This window comes from Euleptes europaea, chromosome 5 (genome assembly GCF_029931775.1).
Source record: "Euleptes europaea isolate rEulEur1 chromosome 5, rEulEur1.hap1, whole genome shotgun sequence".
In the NCBI taxonomy this organism is placed as follows: Eukaryota; Metazoa; Chordata; class Lepidosauria; order Squamata; family Sphaerodactylidae; genus Euleptes; species Euleptes europaea.
The window spans coordinates 54103188-54130265 of NC_079316.1; the positions used below are offsets into that span (position 1 = coordinate 54103188).

Genomic DNA, 27078 nt, shown 5'->3' on the forward strand with positions numbered 1-27078 from the left:
GGTAGTTACTGGAGAAAGCGGATTTATCTGCAGCAGCAACACCTAAACTCTTCCTAGGCGTGTTGATAATCTGGCATGGTCTTTGTTAACTTTTAGGTGCCAGGCTATGTCTTGCCCTGGTCTGTCCTACTTCCAAATGACACTTAGGATTTTTATTGGGTTTTATTGCTGTTCCTTGTTATATTTGCTCTGGTTCTGCTAGTCTTACACTGTGTAGTTTTAGTACTGATGTTTACTGTTTGTATTCTTTAATTTTGCTGAGCTGTCTCGAGGGATGTATACTGAAAGGTGGGGTATCAATTCGATAACCAAACATATTATTCTATAAACAATTCATTATTTCCGACTCAATATACTGATTAGATTGCTACATCTTGTCAAGACTGTTGTTCCAAGGAATAGCTAGAAACATCATCCCTTCTTATCCTTCTTGGTTTTGTCCATTTATACTCAAGAACTTAGTTACAGAGGTTTCAATCTGATTTAAAATTAAACTGTTACCCCACCTTATATGACATAATGCAGCGCAAGCTTATGCAAAGTTACACCCTTCTAAGCCCATCAAAGTCAACGGACTCAGATGGGAGCTCTGCTCAGCATTGCACTAAGTATATCACCTGCTTTGAACTGTGCTGTGATTTCTTGTGCAGTTCAAAGCAGGAGAAAAAGAAGTGCCTAATCTTAACAGTGTCTAGGCAATCACAACTTTAGGCCAGGACGGTAGCTGATAGCAATGGCTGGGGTGGAAATGAATGTGAGGAAAGACAACAAGCAGCTAAGCGGATTTCTGATAAGCCCTTTCTCCACAAAGCAGCCACATTACTCAAGGAGATAACCTGGAACTGAGTGTCAAAAGTGACAGAAGCCAGAGCTACGGCTGGTTTTATGAATGGGTGTGCTCTTAGCCAATTCCTTGGCCCAGCCATATGCAATCATAGGATTTTTCTTTTTGCCTGCTAATAATTTATTGCCCCATATCTCATCCTCAGCTCCAGGAAATACAAGAACAAGCTCCACTCCACAACAATGTGTCTCCTAATAAGGAAAAGCCAGCTGTTAACACAAATCTTAAAAGGAAAAGATTCTTGTTATGTAAGCTTTTCATTTGTTAATTTACTGTATAGTATCTGTGGCAATGAAGATACAATGAAGTGAATGCACTTTTCACTTTTACCCCTAATGCATGTTTTCTTCAAACTGGTTTTCGTCTGTAAAGCACCAGAATAGCTTCATTGCCATTTCCTGCTTGCAATCTCAGAATCCAATGGAGGACACCTCTTAATGAAACTATCTGTGCTCCAAGTTCAGATAGGGTTGTCAGGTCCCTCTTTGCCTCTGGCGGGAGGTTTTGGGGCAGAGCCTGAGGAGGGCGGGGTTTGGGGAGGGGAGAGAGTCCAATTGCCAAAGCAGCCATTTTCTCCAGGTGAATGGATCTCTATTGGCTGGAGATCAGTTCTAATCATAGGAGATCTCCAGCTAGTACTTGGAAGTTGGCAACCCTAAGTTCAGATCATAAAGAACCAGTGTGTTAGGACCACCTTTGCATGTATGAACTTTCCTACAGTTTGAGCTCAGCTGGTGCTGCCCTTCTCCAAGTACATTCCTTGAGTGAAGCAAGGTGTGTGGGCATGAAGTAGAGGACTTTCAGCCATGGGCCCAGGCCCCATGGTCTAGAATTATCTGTGCTAGGGCTGAAGCAGGTCGTGCTGTTAAAGGGACAGGCTCTTAGAATGGACCACTTCCTGAGAAGTGATACGTTATCTTATTCAGCCAGTCACCTACTAAGCAGGACTCAACGACTTTACCTACTTTTAAAAAGCAAGTCTTTTTATTGATGTACTTACAGTAAAAATGTGTATATATGTGTAAATGCAAGTTTCTACATTCAGTTACAATGTATGCAGTGACAATGTATGTTACAATGTATGCAATAAAGCAACCAAGTCTTACATACTATTCAGTTTTAAAATCCAACTTCAAATTATAATAGTCAAATAAGTCTGACTTAGTATAAAGTATCTAATTCACATTCTAGAATAATAATTCAAAGCCATACATACCGACACCTTTCTTCTGAGACACTCTGAATGAGGTCTGAAATTCTAGGCTTATTGTGCCTGTATTCATACTGTTCAAACCCCTCAATAATGCTGATTCAGAGCAAAAGTTGGGCTGAGGAGTTCTCCTTCATTGGACTGAGGAGTCCTTCTCCATTGCCTAATATGGGCTTCCTTTCCTTTTAGTCTACTTTACTAAACTATAAACAATCAGTTTTTGAGCTCTGTGATAACTCTATATACTCAATTTTAACACCATTCTCAGCTCCAGCATAATACGCATTCATTACATTCATTTATGAATCAATAGTATCATGGTTACATGTTTAAATCAAAAACCACAATTACATTGCTTATACTGCATTAGTTAGCATTGAATAAACTTGTAGTGTGGAGGGTGGAGAGCATCTCCATTCATGATGTCATTGGAAGGGTAGGAAGACCTTCTATAGTTATATACATAAGAAAAGGGCTCTGCTCTCCTCCCCTAAAAGGGTGGAGGAGCCTCTGACCCTACTATATTTGTCAGTAGTTTTCAGAAACATAAGCCTTTGGTTTAATATTTCTTGGCTTTCTATTCTTCTTAGCAATAACTAAACCTTTAGTTATATAGTAGTTCAGTTGTTTGTATGTGTAGTTTTAGTTTTATAGTGAATAATTCTGCATATGTACAACAATATCATAGATCATGTGCTGTAAGATGTCAGAGACTGTGACAGGGCATATGGATGCCAGCCTCCAGGTGGAACCTGGATATCCCCCAGAATTATAACTCATCCCCAGACTACAGAGGTCAGTTCCCCTGGAGAAAATGGATGCTTTGGAGGGTGGACTCTATGGCAACTTCCTCACTGAGGTCCCTGTCCTCCCCAGGCTCCATCCCCAAACCTCCAGGAGTTTCCCAACCTGGATCTTGTATCTTTATCCACCCATCCCCTGCTGGTAGCCTACTAGGGAGCCCTTCTTGTGGGTCTTCCAGAAGTTGGTAAAAACATTTCTTTTCTGGAAGGTCTTTAGTTGGCCCACCTGGGGGAACAGCAGGTTAGTGGGGCGGCCAAGAGTGTACTTTGTTAGCTGTATTTGACATGGAAATTGGTTTCCAACCTTGATTCAGCTGATCTGGTCATACTGATCTATGTCACAATAATCTCAAGGCTAGATGATTTTATGTGGAACTACCCCTGAAGGCAACCTGGAAACTTCAGCTGGTGAAAACTACTGCAACCCACTTCATGGGAGCCAATAGGAACATGCATAATATACCAATTTTAAAAGGATCACATTGCATTGCTCCAATCAAGGGCTGTTATAGATCCCAACCTGTAGGCAAGTTTAGCTATTGTCTGCATGGTCAAGAGCTTTTTCAGCTGTGGCATTTTGTGGCATGGTCTTTCTGGGGATGATAAGAAGGCGCCTACATTATTAGCATTCCAACACTGATGTAAAATAGAATTATTTAAAAGAGCTATTCTAATTCAGTAAGTTGTTTCTGCTGATTTAACAAGATGATAATTGATTATGAGTTTTAGACTTGACTTGTTGGTTTTAACTTTGCTATGTGTTTTAAATCCACCTTGATTTCTTTAAGAGAAAATCAGGTCAGAAATTCTTTAAAAAAATAAAATAAAGTTGAGGAGGACTGAACCCAGTGGCTGATATTTTAATAGTGAGTTTTGGATTTATTTATTTATCTATCTATTTATTTATCTCTTTATTTATTTATCCATGGTCCTTGCTGTATTCAGTCATTACCTGGGCTGCATTGATGCAGGAGTCTTCCTCAAGCAGATGTGTCTACAGGTAGTAGAGGTAAGTGACACACCTAATTCATCCCAGAATTATCTCAGACGTATATCTTGCAAAGCACTGTATTCAGTCAAGCAAATGAATGACAGCTGCTCATTTAATTGTGACATTCTTATTGGCATTATGGGGCATTCTTCTCTTTTGGAAGTATACACTCAAGCATGAATACTTCTTTCATCTATCATCACTGAGAGAATAATTAAAACCTTTTCACATGCAACAGTGTCACCACTTCAGACAAGAGGAAGGAAAGCAGTTAATATAATCTAATCTAGCTCTAAAGCCCTCATTAAGATAGGGCATTTGGGCTGCCCAGTTTAATAGCTCTTGATATGCACAACAGCAAAGTATAGGCACATGGAGGCTCCCTGGGAATACACACATACACTGGAAGGAACCATGTGGCTTTGAAAATGAGGGTGCTGTCTCCTCTCCACCCAGGTAGATGTGGTTAAGCACCAGTCATTCAAATCTTGCTAGGAGGAACATGGTATCTTGAGACTTCCTGCCTCTTCAGTACTTGAAGGAAAGTAGTTGTGTGTCTTGTGTAGCTGAAAACTACACTCTTACAGAACCAATTCTACACAAAGGAAATTTTGTTGTACCTAATTTTGCATGGGATTGTACTGTTAACTGATCCTGGGAAATCTGATGGAGAACTATGGAGATATTGCTTAAAACTACTTGGGCTATGTGTCATAGGTGCATCCCCAATGTTGCTTGTTTAGCTTTCTATGAAGACCCATGGAGAACGCTGGCAATCCTTTGCTTAAATGTCAGGACTTCCCAAGTCTTTGCTGTTTGAGGAAGGCTAAAAGCTATAATTTATATAGAGAGAATGCAACTGCCACAATTATTACCCAGCTAACCTGTGCCTTTATTAATATGTTTCAGCAACAGAACTGTTCTCAAGATCCTTCAGTTTTTTAACAACTAGCTCAAAGCAGTACCTTGGGGTCAAAGGACACAGGGGGGCTTTAGAGCTAGATAACATTGTATTAGCTTTGTTGCTACCTCATGTCTGAAGCAGTGACACTGTTGCATATGAAAAGGGTTTAGTCCGTGTACCCCACCACTTCTTAGAAAAATGAAAACACAGATGCATAAGGGTGCAATTAATAGTGAAGGAAGTAGGCAAGTGGTATATTTTGCCCTTTCCTGCTGGCTGTTGTATCTCTCAAAATTGCCTCCCATCAACTACCATCACATGCAAGGGAAAGATGCACATCCCCTGCATCTTTTGGGGGAGCATCTTGGGGGAGGTGATTCTGAGAGGAAGAACAGCTTGAGGGGTAGGGGTTAAGAAGCAGTCCCACCCACCATCCCAGGCTGCAGCCAGTTCTCATCTGTGTGTGTGGGGGGGGGGGAACCCTGAAGAAAGTTACACAGAACTGCATGTAATGTGCACCTTGGCCATAAAACATTGTGTTGAGCTTGGGTGTCAAAAACATGATGACCCTTGAGAATAGTTATATTACTGAAAAACACACTGAAGAGGTACAAGTATATGTGGGTTAGTATTGCACTAGACAGACTGCTAGCTGTACAGTCTGGGCATAAGATCCTATTGACATTGGGCTTCTTTGTTCAGTGCTGGGGCATTTATTCAGGCATGGCCACACCAGAGTTTAAGCCTGGAAGGCTACAGCTGCTCCACCTTTATCGGTACCCCAATCTGTGACTGGAGCCAGGAGCACATACAGTTCCAAACATTTAGCTTAGCAGAGTATGGGGAAGCTAGTAGCTAAGGGCCTGGTCCTCCCCCCTTCTCTCCTCCCCCCCAGTCTTGCCAGTATATCCTGCTTTCTCCTGTATGTATCAAGAGACCAACTTAGATATTATTCATTAAAACCCTCAGCCAAATCTGCAGCCTTCATCCATTTGCCATGACTAATATCAGGCATTTGAACGTTTTTATTAAACTCTGCCGTTTCCTCTCCTTTTAAAAGTTTAATAATAAATTGGATGTCACATTATAGCTGCATTTATTAAAACCCACCAGAGCTTGCTCACTCAATATGCTGCAGCTTTGTGAATTATTGAGGGGGGGCCCCCCACGAGGCCTGTTTGCTTCAACTGTAAAAGGTGCTTCCCCCTTCCCCATTTTATTTGCCAGACAGAAGAAGTGCCAGCAAGAGACAGAGATAAAGTGGGAGATTCTTTTAACTGAAATTAGAAAATAAGCATTCAAGCAGAGAGTATAAAAGTTGCTACTGCTACAGAACAGGGCCTCTTGTTTTACATAACAGCAAATGTTAAGGAATGCATTTGAAATTAAATACTATCAGAAGTTGCCAATAGTCACTGATAGGCTTTGATGAGTGATGATCCACCTTCTGTTAGACAAATTGCTTTAGATATTAGGTTACTTACCACCTTCTCAGAAGCTGGCAGTGTTAAAATCCTACACCCAGTTCCCTATCCTTCTTTCACAATATCTACATCTATATGAGAAATCTTTTAAGTCCTCAGGAACTAGAAACCATACAGAACTATATAGGACAGCCAGTAAGGAAAAACAAACAAATGTAATTGATCCAGGAAGAATCCTGAGGCTAGGGATTACTTTGGTGCTGGAAAGAAATCTGCAATTCACACAGGGAGCCAGGCTCTAGATGCAGCCAGTGCATGATTTTTTCCTGCACAGGGTTATATCCATCTGTAATTTAAGAGATCATCTAATGTCATAGGAGGCATTGGGGCTGTAGGACCACATAACGAGGTTGCAGGTAGTTGCTAATTAAAGGGCTAGTCTAGTCTTTTTGTTTTACACTCCAGTGTCAGGAGTAAATTATGATCATATTCAGGCTACATATTTGAAAGGCCAGCATGATAAAATGAGGTATCTGAGGCAGGCAAGATTCTTTCTCTTTAAAATATGGGTTCCCATTCTGGGCCTTATAAAATAGGGCCAGGTGATTCAAAACAGACATTTCTGTGTGGAAAGGATGGGTGGATGGATGAATAGATAGATATGCATTATGCAGATCTCTCTGTCCTGGAGGCTGTAATGTCTAACATGTAATTTTAGTTTCAAACAACGTAAGTAGGAAGTGTCATTCAAAATTACAGGTAGCCATACTGGCCCATGAGAACATATCCAAAAGCAACAGTACCACAGCACCTTTTGTTAGGACTTGTTAAAATTCCACAATGACATAAACAAGCTTTCAAATCTCCCAGGCTGCAAGTGAAACAAAGTAAATCATACAAGGGGAAGGGAAGAGGAGGTTGTTTCTGGGCATAATGAAAAATTGGTAGTTTGTAATAGTCTTCAGATGACATGCAGAAGATATTATAATATTATATTACATCTCTCTCTCTCTCTCTCTCTCTCTCCAAGGTCTTGCAGATATTTGGATCTGTCCTTCACACTAATCAGAAATATGTATCCCTTATAACAGGTGGCCCTTCAATTACCAATTCTGGAGATTAATTGTAGGTGGTGCACTGTAATTGAATACTTTGCCAGAAGATGGCACTATTTAGTGGCCAATCATTGAACAACAAGTAAAATGGGTTGAAATCTGCAGGAATACAAATGCACTGCAAATATGGGGGGGGAAATTATATAGTGTGAACCTAGTGCACCAAGAACTATTCTGCATGGACTTTTTTTTTTGTTCATATAACAGAAACAGTAGTTAAGAATCGGAAGCCAGAGGAAAGTTGGGCAAGGCTTTCTACCAGAGTAGACAAGTGTTCCCTGAAAACTGACTCTCCTTGTGCTTTGCCACACCTACTGTTTGTAGTATTCTGCAGAAGAAGACATAGCTCCCTGGCAGAGTACATACCTGGTTCACAGAAGGTCCCTAGCTGAAAGTATCCTTGGCAGCAGGGTTGAGCAAGGCCACCAGCAGCAAAAGCAGATAATAGTGGGCTATTGTTTATTTATTTGATTTCTACCCCCACCTTCCATCCCCGGCCGAAGCCATGCTCAGGGCGGTTAACATCATAACATCCAACAGTATAATTTTTGATTTTTTAATTCTTAGATGCCCCTGTTTATGTAGGCTTTGAGGCAATAGGGTACTCCTCCTTTTCTTGGGCACGAGCCTCTGAGACACACCATGATCTGTGCTTTGATCCCACCAGTTAAAGGGCATTTCACTGAGAATTCCCTGGCCCTGTGTGTCCTCTTCTGGACCACTGGATGAGTACCTTCCACTTGCTGTCATGGCTCCCAACAGAGAACAAGAAAAGACATTGGTCATTTATGCAGGGCTGTTTCCCCACGGCCACCCCTGCCAACTATTTTGAGGTGTCCTTTAGATTATGCATGCCTTTCCCAACCATCAGAGGTCGCCTTGCACTCCCTGTGCATTTCCAGGAGTTTTGCTGCATTTTCCGGATTCTGGCTAAATAGCAGCCAGAAAACACAGACAAAATGTATGGAAATGCATAGGGAGAGCGAGGCGACCTCTGACAGTCAGGAAAGGCCTGCATAATCTCAGGCCTTTTATGCAAGGCTGTTTCCCTCGCGGTCTTTGTTTTGATTATGCATGCCATTTTCCGACCATCAGAGGTTGCCTGTCCTTGTGTTTCCACATGTTTTGCACGCATTTTCAAATTTGAAATAAACCGTCCCTGAAAATGCAGGCAAAACCCATGGAAATGCAGGGGGAGAGCATGGGGACCTCTGATGGTCATAAATGGCATGCATAATCAAAACAAAGACCCAATGGTGGCAATGTGTTAAATGTGTGCAAGTGAGTGCCTCTAATCAGGGTTAATTGGCTGTTTTGCTATGTTGGCCCTCTCCAGAAAGACCCTTTTGATCTGAAGGAAAGCAAGGCTCAGACTCACCTACAAGCCCAGTTTTCTGGCATGCGCTAGGGAGGGTTGGGAGCTAGCACAAGGTTCTGGGGATTGTCTGGTGAGGCGGGAGCTCAGCAGGGCAGCCAGCATGCAGCCACGATATGGCTGCTGTTGGGGAAGGAGAAGAAGGAGCCATAGTGTTTCTAACTCCAGCTTGAACTTTTCCTGCCCTGCTGCATACCTTCCTGGCCCACCCTATATTTCAAATGGACCAATCAGGCCCTGGCTTAATAGGGGCAGGCAGGCTCAGACCTGAACTTTTGCACTCAGCTCCTCCAGCTAGGTATTTAAGAAGCTGCCTCTCTCACCCAGCTGAGTCTGTTTCCTAATTTTGTGTTAATTGAGTTAAACCAGGAGCTCTTCCCTAAATTTCCTTAATGTAGCATTATTAACCATGCAACGAAACCACTCTGTTAGCTTCCTTTTCCTCCTTCAGGTCATGTGCTCCTTTCTTCCTGTCTTTTCATGGGGTAAAATGATTGTGTCCCCCCCCTCCACCAAAAGCTGTTCTGAATGTATGGAGCAATAAATCCATGTTTCTTGATATGAGGTGGAGATTCCTGACTCCCTGACCTGTGTTTCTTCTTAGCAATGTGTTGTATGGCTGATCAAGTGATGAAATCCAGACCCCAGAGGGGCTGTGATGTATGAACTCTACTTCCTATTTGTAAAGGCTAGAAGGTCCCAAGTTGTGCACATCCTAAAACAATCCTTTTCTTTCCAAGTGGCTTGTCCAAAATCTGCACAGCATCATGAGCTTAGAGTCTCTCGATGCTCATGTCTCTTTTTTCTCCCCTGTTAGAATTATTGTGTTTAAATACTAGAAATGAATAAAAGCTGTTAAAGGCTTGGTTTAGCTGGAACAAAGGTTCCCAGACATCACCATAGCGGACTTCCCTAGGGCATGATTAAAACTTTGCAAGCTTCTCCAAGTGTAACTAAGACAAAACAAAGACAGGCACTTATTGTGGCAATGTTTATTTTTATCCAAAACCCAGGAAAGTGGATTCAAAGAGAGAAGGAGCAGTGTTCCATGCTTCACTGCAAGCTTTAGGGAGAAGAAAAGTTGGTTTTTATACCCCACTTTTCTCTAACTTTAAGGAGTCTCAAAGCAGCTTGCAATCACCTTTCTACAGGCACCTTCTGAGGTAAGTGAGGCTGAGAAAGTTCAGAGAGAACTGTGACTAGCCCAGTGGTCGGCAAACTCTTTAGTCAACAGAGCCAAATATCAACAGTACAACAATTGACATTTCTTTTGAGAGCCAGTTTAACCCCCCCCCCAGCTGCCTGACAAAGCAGTTTAACACACACACCCCGTCAGGCTTCCCGGGAGTCCCCATCAGCTGTTCGTCAGGCAGCCGGGCGGGGGGGATTTGTGGCAGAGCCGCACTCAAGGGGCCCAAGAGCCGCATGCGGCTCGCGAGCCGCGGTTTGCCGACCACTGGACTAGCCCAAGGTCACCCAGCAGGCTGCATGTGAAGGATTAGGGAATCCAGTCTGGTTCTCCAGATTAGAGTCCACCATTCTTAACCACTACACCACTCTGAGCATGGCAGAAGGCCCATAGCAAATCAGAATACAAGCTTTCACCTTTAAGCCCAGCATTGACTGTCAGTACAAATACATAAGGAGGAAGAGAGGGGAAGAGATGGCACCAAGGTCAGTGCAATCCTAAAAACACTTGGGTATACCTGAGTATGACTCTGGGCAGACCTGTTTAGGGTTGCTCTCAAGCTGATGTCTTTACGTCCTGCATGTCAAGAATAAATGCAATAGATGACATTTTCTTAAACAGAATGGTGAGAAATGCATCCCCTGTTCAGTTTTGCCTTCACGTAGGAGCCTTGCCTGAGAAAAAAAGTGGCAACTGTAACTGAAATGGTTGGCAGCCACAGCAGCTTTGTAGGTGCAGGGCAGACCGGGCACAGCAGGGTTAATGGAAGCTTCCGAGCAGCCACTTGGAAGCCAGCGGTGTCCCAGCAGGAGAGCCGAACCAGCATATTTTAAAGTAACAACAAATAACTTTAATTAACTTCTGTGGCAGTGACAGATTCTGAACAATTAACCTTAGGCCTGGTGCAGAGGAGGTTATTTTGTTCTTTTAATTTTTAAGTGGTGTTGAAACAAGTAAGAGTTGTGGCCCATGAGATTCTCCCTGCAGTTTAAAAAAACAAAATAAAACGAAGCTGAGCAGCAGCGCTGCGCATCCTGCATCCTGAAACTCCCTAGCTGATAGTTTGCCTGTTGTGTGGAGGAAGGAAAGTACTTCTGGGGTAGAACAAAAATCCAGTTTCCATGTCTGAGACCAAGGGTCTGATTCAGAATAATACAGCTTCATTACAACCTATTTGACAGTGACTTTTCTGGCTAAACCCCACACTCCAGCAGCAGGTTTAACCTGCTAGGTAGATACACTAACAATTATTTTGTCATTCTAGTCCAGTTAAGTCAAGTACAAGTATAAGAAGAGGCCTTCTGGATAGGACTGCCAACCTCCAGGTAGTAGTTGGAGATCTCCTATTACAACTGATCTCCAGTCAATAGAGATCAGTTCCCCTGAGGAAAATGGCCGCTTTGGCAATTGGACTCTATGGCATTGAAGTCCCTCCCCTTCCCAAACCCCGCCCTCCTCAGGCTTTGCCTTAAAAATCTCCAGGTATTTCCCAGTCCAGAGCTGACAACCCTACTTCTGGATCAGACCAACAGCCCCTCTAGCCCAGCATCTTGTTTCCCACCATGGCCAGCCAGATGCTCCTGGGACACCTACAAACATAGGCACATTGGTGAAAGCTTACCCCTGCCTATCTACACCCCAGCAACTGGCCTTTAGCTGTACACTGGTTCCAAGCATCATGGCTAATAGGCGTTGAGAGACCTGTCTTCCACATATTCACCATTTCAGCCATCCAGACAGCAGTCATCACATCCCATGGCAATGAGGTAATTATGTGTCATGAGAAGAAGTACTTTCTTTTATTATTTACTTAGTATATTTTTATTCCACTCTTCTTCCCAGGAGCTGAGGCAGCATACATTGTTCTCCCCTCTTCCATTTTATCTTCACAGCAACCCTGTGAGGTAAGTTAGGCGGAGTGTGCGCAAATGGTCCAAGGTCACCCAGCAAGCGTCACGGCAGAGTAGGGATTTGAACCTGCATCGGCCGGATACTAGTCTGACGCCCTAACCAGTACACCATGATGGCTCTCTGCCCACTAATTTCGTTGCATGCCCTCAAGTTCTAGTATTTGGGGAGAGAGAGGGAAATGTTTTCTGTATCAGTGTTGATACCCAGCTGAATATTTAATAAAGGAAAACTCATGCACGTTCTGCCTTGGTGTATTGTCAGCCTCAATCTCTCCTTGGCCTGAATAAAAGACAAGTGATTCTGTCTACCTGTGAAGATATTGGTGACTGGCAAACAAAGGGGGAGAGGCAGGTGTGGTTGGCCAGACACGCTGGGAGCAAGGCGAGCCCCAGCAGCACTGCCTGTAGCTCGAGGGCTCACCTGGGGTAGACAACAGGCCTTGTGCACCTGGGGGATATGGTCTGGCATACCACTGTTCAACATGCAGGCCAGGCGTGCCTACCCCTGTCAACCAGAAAATCCCAGTGTGCCTTCAGGTATGGTGTTTAATCTGTGATAACTATTTCACACATGCAAATCATTATTTGATTGCCTCAGGAAACTTGCATATATGAATTCAGCATTTGTCTGCTATGACCTTTGTTCATTTACATTTAGTAGTACAGATATAAGCTTATGCTTCCCAGTCTTGTGATCTGCTTGCAGAGTGTATACAGTGTTTATGTGTCAGATGCTCAGAGACCCATTTATACATTGAGTAATTACTCCCAGGTCTCAAAGCAATCCATTTGCAAGAGTCAAAGCAGCCCATAAGGATTCTATCAGGAGTATATTCTATTTGCTTGTTTGTGGCATATCCTGGCTTGGCAACAGGCTACCCAGACATCTCTTTCTGAATGAACGAATGGCTTTGTTCCTAAAGGGGGCACTCAGAAACCAGAGGTTTGGCTGAAAGTCAGTATTGTGAAGGTCCAAGCTGACATGTATGAATCTTTTGGAATTCCTCCATGGTTTTAAATGAAACTTGAGAGGGGCTTTCAAAACAACACACAGTGGGGAAAAACATATTTCAAAGACATATTTTGGTCAATGGATTTATCCACTAGCACAGGGTTGTTCTGTTTTTCTCCCTCGTGCAACAGGACAAGAATACTGTAATAAAATAGAGTACAGCGCAGGACTGGGGTGGGGTGTGTAGGCAAAGTTTGGTGAGGATAAAAAGCCTCTGGAGAGGTGGAATAAATATGTGACTAACCATTTTGAAAACAAAAGAGCAACTCTTTTTGCTCAGAGAAACAGTCCATCATGTATCCAACAAGATGACTTCCCCAAAGGCCTACATTCAGTGCATGGAAGACAAGGCTTCCCCTGTTGCTGACCCCTTGCATTGGGGGCCAGAGGTTTATTGCCTTTGAACATCATGGGTAATTCTTCATGAATTAGTCCAATCCCTTTTCAAGCCATCTAAGCGGGTAGCTGGCGTTACATCATGTAGCAGTGAATTCCACAACCCAATTATTCAGTGTGCAGAAGAATACCTTTTTTGGTCCATCCTGAATCTACTGCTCCTCTGCTTCACCAGGTGCCCTCAAGGTCTAATGTTTCCTGAGAGAACAGATAGGCCTGAGAGAAACTTACAGTGTGCAATCCTAAACAGAGTTACATCCTTCAGAGCCCATTGACTTCAGGTGTGACTTTGGGTGTGACTTTGCTACAATTACACTATTAGACTTTCAATGAGTCTTTCTTGCCTGCTTTATCTCCAAGCAGAGACCTTTGGATCTGTGTTCCTACTTGTATAAAGCCCTCCATTGCTATACACCATTGTATCCTGTTGCTGCTGTCTCCAGTAGGGAAATGTATAAGAAAGAGAGGCAGCATATGTATTGCTACATATGAGTGATGGCTCTATTTAAAAGTGATCAGGGTTGGTGGGGAATCATAGGTAGATGGAAGCAGGTCCAATGGTAAATAGTGTCTGACACAGGACCACTGGCTGCTTGTCCAATGGGCAGAGCTGAATCAAACTAAACAGTAATTCAGGTCAAACCTCTTGAATCTTTGTGAAAAAGATGGGCTCTAAATGGATTAATAAGCTAAGCTAGTTCTGGAGTCTGGAAGGAACAGGAAAAGGTAGACAGAGAAAAGTGGAATGTGGAGAGCTGCTGGAACACAGAAAGGTAAGCATCCAAAGTAAATACTTCTGAGCTGGGGAAGGTGGAGCCCACACAGGTAGCCTAGAAAACAGCAGACAGGAGTTAGGCTAGGCAAGAATCAATTGCCGTTGAATATCTTAGCCATTCTGGAAGCAGCTCACTTCAAGCCTACCCGAGTTGTCAACAGAGGAGGTACCAGTTCTGTACAAGGCTTGAAGAGTTCACTAAACTAACTAATGCTGGTTCTAGCCCTGTGGCAACTGCAATATGTGGTAAACCAACTCGTGCCCATTAAACTTCAGAGTTTTCATAAATACATTGCTGCCAGATAAACTCACCACATGTGAAATCTACTTTCAGGCTTTGAGAAGGAAGGAAGAGCTTGTTTTAAAATGTTTAGACAATAGTGGCAATAGGCAGAGCTGCATCAACAGTTCCCAGTTTGTTCTTTGAAAAGCTCACAGACGTTAGTTACTATGTTCCATGCCCATTGGTTCTAGGATGAGCTAAATGCAATAGTCCCCCCTCTCCCACTTGTCCCTTCACCAGGGGTGGTGTCAAATTATTAAGTACATCGACCTATCCTACCCAAAATGAACTGATATAAAAACTGTTCATAGAATATCTTTAGCCAACTTCTTTGAATTAGCACAAAGGTTCAGTACTGGTTATCCTGGAAGTCTGGAACTGCAGTACGGTAGGAAGCAAACGCTTAAATGGGAACGAAGTGTTCAAATGATCCTGCATTCTGCTCCACATATGCAGCGTCAGTAATAGTCATATGACTCATCACTTTCCACGTCATCATCCTGTCTCAGGCTGGGTATCTTGGGCACAACCAATTCAGTCAAGTTTAGCTGATCTGAAAGCATAGGTCAGAAGGCAAGAGATCAGTCCTTGTAAAGAATTTGTGACCTTTACCATCTATCCCACTTTAGTTATTTTGCCATCAAGTCACAGCTGACTTATAGCGACCCCACAGGGTTTTCAAGGCAAGAAACAAACAGAGGTGGTTAACCATTGTCTGCCTCTGCATAGCAACTCTGGGCTTTCTTAGTGGTCTCCCATCCAAGTACTAACCAGGGCTGACCCTGCTTAGCTTCGAGAACTGATGAGATTGGGCTAGCCTGGGCTGTCAAGGTCAGGGCATTGCTGTCCTACATTACTGGAGATATTTGGCCAGGGTCATTAGCTTTCCATCACTGCAATGTACCATCAGTTGTGATAAGCAGACAGGTCACTTGCCTTTAACAATTAGCTGGGAGTCGTCAGCAAATTAACATTTTAATGTCTGTTTTTAACTGAATCAATATATCAGCTAAACATGAATGCCACAAACATTAATATTTGACAAACAATGTTAATTATATTGGTACAGTATTTTTAAAATAATAAATACAGTACTAAAAGGGGACATCATGGTCCACTGGACAGAAAGCAGGATTTGGATCCAGAAGATGTCTGTCATGGAATAACTGTGGAATACTGGGTGTGGGAGGAAGTATACATGATACGGAGTTGCTGCTGAAAGTGTCATCTGCTTGTTGAGTAACAAGCTAATCCCTCTAATTTCCCCACCTCTGCTCTAAAGGACTGGCTAGCTCAACAGGATTGGGGGAATTAGCAGTGCAATTGTGGATGACAGCCCCATGTTTTTGTAACGTTTAGTACTTGTGACCTAAGTGGGTATGGCTGACACAACAATGTTCCGTCTATTTGGAAAGCACTAGTTGACTCTTCAAAACAGCAGGCTTTTACTGAGCACAATAGGTCAATTATTCCATGCGTTTAATCAGTAGTTGGTAAACCATTTGATTGATTCAGTTCAGTAGAAATGCAATTCCTTGTACAGGGTATATGAAACCGTAACAGATTAATATTGGTAGCCACAGCACCTGGAATATCAGATATTTCAAAAGAAGATACACAGAAAATATAAGAAACTAAGAAGAAATCAGCTGGTGCCTGTCAGCATGGGGGAAAGGGTATCTGGTGGAGTGGGCCCAAGCTGACTGAATAAAGGATTTGTTTCTTTGCAGGGGAAAAAACCCTACTTACCTGGAGTGAGAACCATGAGGTTGGCAAGAGCTGCTACTTGCCCAACCTTGTTCCTTGCGAAGCAGTGGTAGGTTCCTTCATCTGTAACCCGCACAGATTGGATCTGGAGCCAGCTGGTCACTTCATATTTCTGAGGGCCTCCCCTAAACTAGAGAGAATTAAATATCAGTAAGCTGGCAGCTAGTGGCAAGAATTTAATTTTAAAAATCTTACCAGCAAATAAGTGGCTTGCAGTGCTATCCTAAGCAGAATTACATGCTGCTAAGCTCACTGACCACTTGCTCTAACTGAACAAGGTTATAATTTAGAAGCCATATTAGTGCTCTGTCTTAATAGAAGGGAGAATTGCTTGAACTGAGATTTTACTCTGGACTAACAATATCTTAGATTTCCCTGCAATAATTGATTTGTGCTATATCAAAACCAGACCTGACCTGGATGGCCCAGGCTAGACTGATCTCAGAAGCTAAGCAGGGTCAACTTTAAGGTTGACATTGTTGAAGACTTTCTATTCCTTGGCTCCATCATCAACCAAAAGGGAGACTGCAGCCATGAAATCAGAAGAAGATTGAGACTGGGAAGGGCAGCCATGAAGGAGCTAGAAAAGATTCTGAAGTGTAAGGATGTGTCACTGGCCACCAAGATTAAGTTACTTCATGCCATCGTATTCCCTATTACTAAGTATCGGTGTGAAAGCTGGACATTGAAGAAAGCTGATAGGAAGAAAGTAGTTTCCTTTGAAATGTGGTATTGGAGGAGAGTGTTACGGATACCGTGGACTGCAAAAAAAAAAACCAAATCAGTGGGTTCTAGATCAAATCAAGCCTGAACTGACCCTAGAAGCTAAAATGACTAAACTGAGGCTATCGTATTTTGGTCACATTATGAGAAGACAAGTGCCACTGGGAAAAACCGTCATGCTAGGCAAAGTTGAGGGCAGCAGGAAAAGAGGAAGACCCAACAAGAGATGGATGGACTCAATAAAGGAAGCCACAGCCCTCAGTTTGCAAGATCTGAGTAAGGCTGTCAAAGATAGGACATTTTGGAGAACTTTGATTCATAGGGTCGCCATGAGTCGGAAGCGACTTGATGTCACTTAACACACACACACACAAGCAGGGTTGGCCCTGGTTATTACTTGTATGGGAAATAGGGTTGCCAGGTCCCTCTTTGCCATCAGCAGGAGATTTGGGGGGTGGAGCCTGAGGAGGGTGGGGTTTGGGGAGGGGAGGGGCTTCAATCCCATAGAGTCCAATTGCCAAAGTGGCCATTTTCTCCAGGTGAACTGATCTCTATTGGCTGGAGATCAGTTGTAATAGCAGGAAATCTTCTGCTATTACATGGAGGTTGCCAACCCTAATGGGAAACCCCTAAGGAATACCAGAGGAAGGCAGTGGCAAACTCCTCTGTTAGTCTCTTGACTTGACAACCCTACTGGGTTGTCATAAGTTGGCTGCAACTTGACAGTACTTTATACACACACATAGTAACACCATCCTGATGTGATCAAGATGTCTCCCTGTAGCATCAGTTTGATCAATGCTCCCTCCTACCCTGGCAAAACACTAATATGGGCTTCTGAATTATAATGTCTTGCTCAGTCACCCATAGTGATGTAGTGCAAACACACAACCTTGACAAAAGCTACTTCTGAAGTATACTGGTTATTACATTTTTGTTTTTTAAAAAGCTGGTCACCTGGAATGCATATTCAAAGTTTCCCCCATCTTTACTCTGAAAAAGGGACCATAACTTTTGTTGCCATCTATTTATAATTGTCCAACATATGGATACATATACATATTTCCTGGGGCATTTCCCTTCACATTTCCCCTCATATAGTTTATATCCCTTTCTTAATCCTAGTGGTCAGAGCAAACATCTGGACTCACTCTGTCATGGATGGAAACCATTCACTGTGGTCCACCCTATTCTTCAATCTTGCTCTAAATTTGTCTTCTAAGAGCCTACTTTGGGTACACAAAACATACATAATACATGTGGACCACATCTGCATTTTAAAAGAGAAACACAACATCCATCCAATTCTATATTCACACATACATCACACTTAATGGAGAGTGCGTATATTGCAGATGGATATCTTCTAGACATCTCAACTCATTATGAAACACTATATTGTGTTTTTCCACCCTGGGCAATAATACACATTCCTTGCAGATGGAACCATCTGTGGTACGTTCCATCTTTCCTTGTAATGCCTAAATTAGAGTGGAGCAGGAATTGCCCACAAACTTGGCCTCCTTTGTAAACAAGATCTAAGATGTTCATCTCTGAATGTGAAAACATCATCCCTCAGCTTTCTTTTTCTGTTAGCTCAGAACACTCAACCACATTAAAAAAACAACAGTGTTACTTAATCAATGGGTAGGAATACATGAAGCAAAGGATTTGCTTTTTAAAACCCTGCTTTGAAATAGCAAAGCAGAACTGAAAGTCTTTCCAAAATCTGTAATACCTTGGCAGGGTCTACAATATCAGAAGAAAGCAGCAAAGGGGATCTGTGGAGCAAGGCAGGCAGGGCCTATGTACTCAAGGAGCTATATATGAGACACAAAAATCTTGCTTTTGATTGCTTCAAATCCACCCAGTATCCTTTCTAAGCTTTTAGAGGACAGAGTTTCATAGTCACTTTTAGCAACACGAGGCCTAGAGATTTTTAAAAATGAAAAGTGGATTTCTCCCAAAATCTCCAGGAATTCCCCAACACAGAACTGGCAACCCTAGATTTTTCCAGATATGTTGGTGATAAACTTACTTTGAACTGAAGTCACTCAAAATGAAACTGATGGACTAAATCAGTCCCATTTTCCAGGTCACCAAGTATGAACAGGATTTAGCAATGCATTAGGACCTCAGTAGCTTCAACCAGCTAAATCCTTATCCTCCTAACAGAGATTTTTCTATGCCATATATTCTCTAGTGTTTCATGCAAACAGTTTTTAATTAATCCAGCAAAGTTTCTCTCTGGGGAGAATTCCATTGTTTTAGCTTTTCCCTTTAGGAAAGCCACTTTTGGTGCCAGTTTTCATTTGTTTACTTTCATCCCCTGCCTCTGCTTCCTCGAGCCGGCTTCAACATACTTAGTGAAACCTGTCGTCAAAGGGTACAGCAACAAAATGCCCTCAAATAAAGCAAGTGGCATTATGCCTAGAGGGAAGAGGCTGTCACAGCATTCTCCCCGCTCCACCGCGCTGCTTGTATCTTGCCCATAACAAAGAGTTATTCCCAAACCTCTTAATATGGCAGCGAAATATAGTTTTGCCCCACCCAAACACTCCATATAATGATACAGCTACGCAGTTTCTATAAAAGCTTCCCAGGATTTCCTTCCACACCCTCTAAATATAAGGGTAGGACTGTGGCTGCCCTGCAGGCTCTCGTGTTCTATTTTAGTCAAGCTCTCCAGGGCCTGTTAACTCTTCTGAAGTTAACTCGAAACCTTCTGGGTTAAGGTACGTCCACTATTCACAATGGCGGCTGTGAATACATGTGATTACACCTTGCAAGGCTACATATACTCATACTATTGTATGATGTATGTATACTATTGTATGACATATTGTATGAGTATATACTGGAACTTCACAAAGGAAAAGAAGAGTCACAGAATAGGCAAGGATGCAGCTGTCTTCTCAGTAGCAATAAAAGATCCTCTGGAGAATAAGGATACAAGATACAGAAGTTCATCTGGATAAACTGATTTAAGTTTCCCACATTAAGCTGGCACTCAGACTGGAAATGCAACCATGCTAGCAGACCCAGTTCCAAAGATTCATGACAGAAGAAAAGGATGGATAAGGCAGCAGCTAAATCATATGCATATTAAGACAGAGAAGAAACTAAATAACGTGGGTTTTGTAGAGACAAGCTTAATCTTCAGAGTATATGCCATCATCATGTTGAAAGCTCGTGGCTCACCTGAACGGAGATGTGGGGGTCATCTCCGGGAAGCAGCATGTCCAGCCCTTCCTTCCTCCATTCGATAGATGCCATGGGGTAGGCAAAGACTTCACAGCCGAAGATCACATCTTGCCCAGTGATGTTCCAGATGTCATAGGGAGGAGATATGATGTGGGGCTCTGAGAAAGTCCCAAAAAGATTTTAGCAGAAAGAAATAATCTTGAGCATGCCTGTACATCACGTCCTTCTGCAAGACTGTAAATTCATCCTCCCAACTTGGTACAGCTGAGGTGCCATTTACGACATCTCAGATGTAATACTTCCCTCACAGGGAAGGGTTTAGCGCATTATTAAACACAACTGTTGTATCCAGAGGCGGATCTACTGTGAAACGAATGAAGCTTAAGCTCCAGGGCCCCCAATCCTGGAGGGGCCCCGGAAGCAACTTTTTTTTAATGAGTGAATTTCTCTACAAAATCAATGGAGTTTTTTAGTGATAGAATCATAAGCCAATGGGTTGCAGTACTTAATGCTGACTTTAGAATATGCTCTAACTAATACCCATTTCACATGGCCCCAAAATGTCCCTGTAATTGGTCAAATTTCAAAATTTTCTGGGGGCTTGCTGTGCTCAAACCCCCAGCTGTAAGGGCTCACTGAGCTCACCAGAATCTATTCATAGGCTACATTTTGGCAGCTGGATCCTCAAATCCTTCATTGGTGCATGGCTTAATAATTCTATAACTCAGCCCTTAGGCTAGAGCCAATCAGAACCATAAAAAGACATCTGAATTCTCAATTCAGGCTGCATTCGTCTCGCTTGTGCATTTTGACACCAAAAGATCAGATTTTTACCTCTTTATCCCTCTGATGACCCCCTCCCTATAATTATTATTTATTAGTTAAATTTGTAGCCCACCCTCATTCCCGGTCAAAGTCAGGCTCAGGGTAGGTGTCATAATCCTAGGCCTCAAGTGCAGCCTACAGGCCCTAGGGAGGCCTATATTAATTAAAGTAGTTACCAGGCCTACATCGCCCATGTACCCTATGGTCCTTGTGATTGGTGGAAGAGGATTTGGAGGGAAGGCTAGGGCCAATCAGGGGTAAGGGAGTGGTGCCTGGGGAGAAGGAATAAAATGCCTTGCCTGAAAAGGGAGGGGGTTCACTCCTAGGGAGCAGGGCTGGGGAGAGGCTGCTGCAGATGGAGGGAGCCCTCATCCAGGAAGGGGTGAGTTAGTCTGAAGCCCAGTGCCAGGAGAGGGCTAGGGACAGTAAAGATAGATGTGTTAGGGTTTTTATTTGTTTGATTGCCTGCCTTTACTGGTTTTGTAATCCAATTGTGGCTTGAGTTATCATTATTATTAGACCTTTTTAATAAACTGTTTGTTACTCTGCCTGGGTCCTCATGCCTCTTTTGGTCACCTAGAAAGTATACCCTGTTGGGAGAAGAAGCAGCCAGGGGCAGGCAGGGTGCTCTGGACCTTCTTGAGTTAGGCTCACACCAGAGTGGTGGGAGCTACTATATCTATATAATTACAGGGCCATTGGAGGCCCGGCCAAGCAGCCATATCCTCATATCAGAAGCCCCGAGGGAGAGGAGAGGGAGGCCAGTAACGATGACAACCTGTGATTGCCCTCAATGTAGGCCTGGTGGAATAGCTCTGTTTTACAGGCCCTGCAGAACTTCTGAAGGTCCCATAGGGCCCTGATGTTACTTGGAAGAGCATTCCATCAGGCTGGGGCCAGGGCCTTGTTGTATGTTTCCCTATTGTTGGGGCCCCATAACAGTTCAAGCTTCAGGGCCCCAAAAATGTAGATCCGCCACTGGTTGTACCGTGTTTGCTGTTTTCATTCAGTAGAAAAAGCCAGACCCTTTGTGATGGAGCTGAATAGTCCTCTTTTGCTTTGCCCACCGGCAGCTGTTAGTCAACAATGTGTTTACATCACAGCACATCTGTGAACCAGTGCTCTTGGCCCCTAAACGGTGGTCCGGTGCTTTGTCGCAGGCGTTTAAATGAAATGCTTCCCAGGGATATTGCTGCTGCCTCCCTGTTGCTGGGGAAACATGACATCTTTGTGGCAGCTGCTAATCAGTCTGTTTATTGTCAGATGCTTTGGCTTAGTTCCTCTCTTTCCCTCCTGTTGTGAGGTTTTAAGTATAGGTCTTTTGAAATGCTATAGTAATGACAGGCCAAACATTATGGATATATTCATTTCACCCTAGTGCCCCATCTCTCTCTCTCTCTCTCCATATCATTATCTCCAATCCCCTTGATTTCTCCTACTACTACTCCCCCACCCCACGGATTTCTCTATGATTTCCAACCGCCCTATTATGGATCTATTGAAACTCAGAGCAGATCCATGTTTTTAAAGCTGTCATTAAGCCAAACCCCTTTCTTTTAAGGCTCAAGCCAGATATTATTCTAAGAAACTATAACCTGCCTAATCCCATCTTTCCTCTCCATGATATCTTACTGTTCAACTTGTGTGAACACAATATTCCATGTTTCCCTGCCCCCATTCCACATTGTTAGCTGTTGTTAGCAAAGGAGATGAGGAAGAAGGAGATGAGGGATGTTGCGTAATAATTACGCAACTTGAAGAAGACGTTGCAGAAGAGAGGTTGCTGTTCTGGCACCAGATCCATGTTTAGGGAAACATCCAATTTGGCCTTCAGAGGCCAAATTCCAACATACTATGAACACCTTGAAGCAGATGAGAACTAGGCTCATAGTATGGAAACAACAGCAGAAGCAACCAGAAATTGTGTGTTCCAATGCAGCAAGTTCTTTCATGCAGGCTTCAAGACAGACCACAAATGTTGACAGAAGAATAAATGATGCAAGTGAGCACATTTGTTCAATGTCCAATTCTGGTTGCAAAATCCTGGATGTTGCCTAATTACTAATGTATTGAAAGGGAGTAGGACAATTCAGGAGAAGTCTATATGCTGTATTATTATGGCAAAACAACATGTATTAGGGAAAAGAGAAGAAAACAGGGAGCTACAGAAAAGGGGAAGGATTTTGAGGCTTGTCATTAATGGGATTGCCATGGAGTTTAAAGCATGCTGTACGCTTCATAAGATCTCATTTCACAAAGTAATTTGTGGAAATAGGACCTCACCATTGGAATCCATAGGTGATTTCCATTCAACAGCAACTGCTGCAGTTACTGCCAATTCTCTCTTTACTAATCCTATAAGGGACATATCCACTCATATGCCCCTGTCAATTATAGCTATCCTGCCTTGCTTCTTGAATGCTTCCACTCTGGCTTAATAGGACTGGCTCCAAATTAGGCCCATACCAGCTAGGCTCACAATGTTCCAAGGCCATATGCCTTTCAGTGGTCCCCATTTCTTTTTAGCACTCCCTGTCCTACACCAGAAGATCTTGAATACATGGTCTCCATTGAATAAATGTACATTTACATTCCTTCTCTCTCTTACCTACTACATTGTGGGATGCTTCTGTCTAGGGTTGCCAACCTCCAGGTACTAGCTGGAGATCTCCTGCTATTACAACTGATCTCCAGCCGATAGAGATCAGTTCACCTGGAGAAAATGGCCTCTTTGCCAATGGGACTCTATGGCATTGAAGTCCCTCCCCTCCCCAAACCCCACCGTCCTTAAGCTCTGCCCCGAAAACCTCCCGCCAGTGGTGAAGAGGGACCTGGCAACCCTACTTCTGTCTTCTAAAGTTGCCCTGTGGTATAGGTCATGGTAGCCACTGGCTATTGTGAAATAAATCTATCTTTGAAAAACCCCAGATATTAAGTTCACCCTCTGCTCTATTTAAGCGAATTAGTATGCGCATTGTACTCCCACATCCTGAGTTCCTTCTTTGCAACACCCCTCCCACCTTCTGACTGAGATATAAAGACTCAGATCTCCATTCCAACTCATATCTGACAAAGGGAGCTTTGACTCTTGAAAGCTTATACCTCCCAAATCTTGTTGGTCTCTATGGTACTACTGGACTAGAATCTAACTAAGTTCACCCTAAACACTAAAGCTTGTACCGCCTGGATGTCCCCACTAACAGCCAGCAATGCTTTGTGCTGATGTTTTCCTGTTAACAGTTTATTCAACTCCATATTGATACATCAGTAAATATAGCTATTCCATTGCATTTTGAGTTTATTATATGCCATTAACTACTAGGGCTGTCAATTCGGTTCGGCCCAAACTGAAAATCAGCCGAATTTCCCTTGATTCGGCGGTTTTTAGTTCGGGAGGAACCGAACTCAAAACTGGCGGGCAACCGGGGCCCCCGAATTCAGCGAGTTCTGGAGTTCACGAATAAATTCGGCCAATTCGGGGCCGTCAGTAAGCAGCATAACCTTCAGTAAGCAGCATTCTCCTCCCCCGGCCAATCGGTGGCCAAGCTGGGTCTTCTTCTGGCCAATCAGTCAGGATTGAGTACTGGAGGAATCAGCTGATGTGCGGCCGGCCGGGGAAAGAGAGAGAGGGAAATCCTCATGTGTGTGTGAGGGGGTGCTTGTGCACATTCACTCCTTTCCGTGGCTGCAGGGGGCGCAATTTTTGGGGTACAGACCCCAAACTTTCAGGGGATATTCAGACAAGTTTTCTTAAGAGACCACCCAAGTTTTGTAAACATTGGGTCAGGGGGTCCCGAGATATGGGCTCCCCCCTTTTTCTTTCCATGGCTGCAGAGGGCACATTTTTGGGTGTGCCGACCCCAAACTTTCAGCGGAGCATCAGACAAGGCTTCTTAAGATACCCCCCAAGTTTTGTAAACATTGGGTCAGGGGGTCCCGAGATATGGGCTCCACCCCTTTTTCCTCTCCCCCCTTTTCCATTTTCGTGGCTGCAGAGGGCGCTTTTTTGGAGGTGCAGCCCCCAAACTTTTATCATAGCTTCAGAGAATCCCTCTTAAGAGACCACCCAAGTTTTGTAAAGATGGGTTCAGTGGGGGCTGAAATATCGGCTCCCCCCCTTTTCTCTTTCCGTGGCTGCAGGGGGCGCATTTTTGGGTGTGCCGACCCCAAACTTTCAGCGGAGCTTCAGTCAAGGCTTTTTAAGAGACCACCCAAGTTTTGTAAACATTGGGTCAGGGCCCCCCGAGATATGGGCTTTCCCCTTTTCCCTATTGGGATGAATGGATCACCCTCGAGAGATGCATACATATGGATCTTATATTGGATACAAATGGAATCATATTGGATTACCCAGCCTCCCAGCCCCTCCTGCTGGAACAGAAGACAGCCACAGTGAGACCCCTTTGGGGGCTTTAATCTATAATTTTTCTTTTCTTTGTGTGTGTGTGGGGGAAAGCAGAGTCTGTGTGTGTGTGTGGGGAGGGAGCAGTTTCTGTGGGTGGGGGGGGGAAGCCAAAGGGGGCTTTTGCCGGTTCTGCCTGGGGTGTGTGTTCCCCCTCCAGTCTCTCTCTCCCTGGTTTGAGGGGGGGCTTCATTTTTATTCTTCAGGTTTTTCCTCATTCATAAGATCAGTTAGGTTATTTTGATGCTTGCTCAAAACTGGTTTTCAAATGGTGACTTAAAGAATGCATCTGCCTGGTCCCAAGTCCAATGCAAAAGGAGAAATTCCACCCCCTCCTGCTCATTATGCATAGCCAGCTGCCTCTGTCCCTTTCCATGGTATGCAAACTCCCAGGTGTCAGGTGTTGCTTTGCACTGTTGCAAAGGTGTTGCATTGCGTGCTTGTGTTGCTTTGCAGTTGTATTGTTTTGCAAAATTCTTCACACCTGCCCCGCCCTTTGCATGTTTGCAAAGGTGTTGCTTTTCAGTTGTGTTGCTTTGCAAAGTTCTTAGCACCTGCCCCGACCTTGCTCTCATCAGCTGTTTGTCGGGGCTGGGAGCTTTGTGCGTGGGCGGCAAGCTCTGCTGAGAGATACACATTAAGGGTGGGGGGGACCCCTTTCAGGGCCCATATCTCAGCCCCCCCTGACCCAATCTTTACAAAACTTGGCGAGTCTTTCAATATACGTCCTTTGAAGCTCTGCTGAAAGTTTTGGACCTCTAAGCCCAAAAATGCCCCCCCCCCCAGAGCCGCGGAAAGGCGCGATTGTGTTTTTAATGGCTTTATTCGGCCGAATTTTTTTCCGAACTTTGAATTCCCGCCGAATTGAACGGATCCGAAGTGGGGGAGTTCGGACTTCGGCACGTACCGAACCCTCAAGGGCCAAATTCAGCCGAATCCGAACTGTAGCGAATTTTTTTTTTGACAGCCCTATTAACTACTCGTGCTGTCAACTTAGCACAAAGCACAGTATCAACTGTCTGCAAATGCTGTCAATCATCTCACCATTTTTAAGACATTAGAGTATAATCTTTTTCTTCACATAAGGAATTACTCAAGCCCATTAAGTATTGTGTACATTCTTAATTTCTGCCAGCATGTTTATTACAGCAAATTCCCTGCTTTTCTTTGACCAGAGAAGGAGGGAAGGACTATTTCCCATTAATTTTCTCTGAACTATTCAAGATTTCCCATACTCTCCCCCCACCCCAGAAACACTTATCCATAACTTGGCATTTCATGTAGAAATTAGAAGAAAGCCTCTGGTATACCATACCTGACTCACAGGGTCCTTCATGGGTCATGGTGAGATTAGCCCCTGGATGGGAGTTTTGCATCTCTTGGAATTTGCAGATCTGGGCGTAAGTTTTGCCATCGGAGCCACAGAGAGCCTTGTTGGCCAGGCAAGTACATTGGGGCTCAGGTACTTCACCATGTCGTAAGTCCCCGGCATCAAGGCGGCACTCTAAGTGATCACCACATTTTCCATAGAAGTGGTTAGTATTGTCCAAGTCACAGATCTGTCCCTCCAGATTGGCACACTCCCAACAGCAGTCACAGGCATCTCTTACCACCCCAGCCAGGCAGCCACGTGGTGTGGGACATTCTTCAAACCTACATTCCACACAGCTCTCCCCTTCCTCCAACAGCCTCTGCCAGCCCCGTTGCAAATACTCTGGAGCAGTGGGCACTGCCCAGCTAAGAATGTCACAGTATAAGAATAGCAATAGAAAGGTGACCTGTAAAGAGGCTGAGTTAGCAGGACGAGACATTCTCACAAGCTCTCTGGAACTTGGCATCCATTCGTCACCCTTATTCATAACTACCCCTGGGCCCTGGAGCCCTTAGTAAGTTCCACTTCCTCCTTCTCTTCAAAGCCACCAAGCC

General features: G+C 43.8%; 1 protein-coding gene across 1 annotated transcript; it reads right to left on the minus strand.

The window, feature by feature from the left end:
- Positions 1 to 14683: 14683 nt before the first annotated feature.
- KAZALD1 (Kazal type serine peptidase inhibitor domain 1) lies at positions 14684 to 27043 on the minus strand. The gene is made up of 4 exons (XM_056850297.1): positions 26468 to 27043; positions 19923 to 20083; positions 15981 to 16128; positions 14684 to 14784 (listed from the first exon to the last, which is right to left on the minus strand). The coding sequence occupies exons 1-4, from the start codon at positions 27009 to 27011 to the stop codon at positions 14690 to 14692; spliced, it is 948 nt and encodes a 315-aa protein (XP_056706275.1). The 5' UTR covers positions 27012 to 27043; the 3' UTR covers positions 14684 to 14689.
- Between the last annotated feature and the right edge of the window lie 35 nt (positions 27044 to 27078).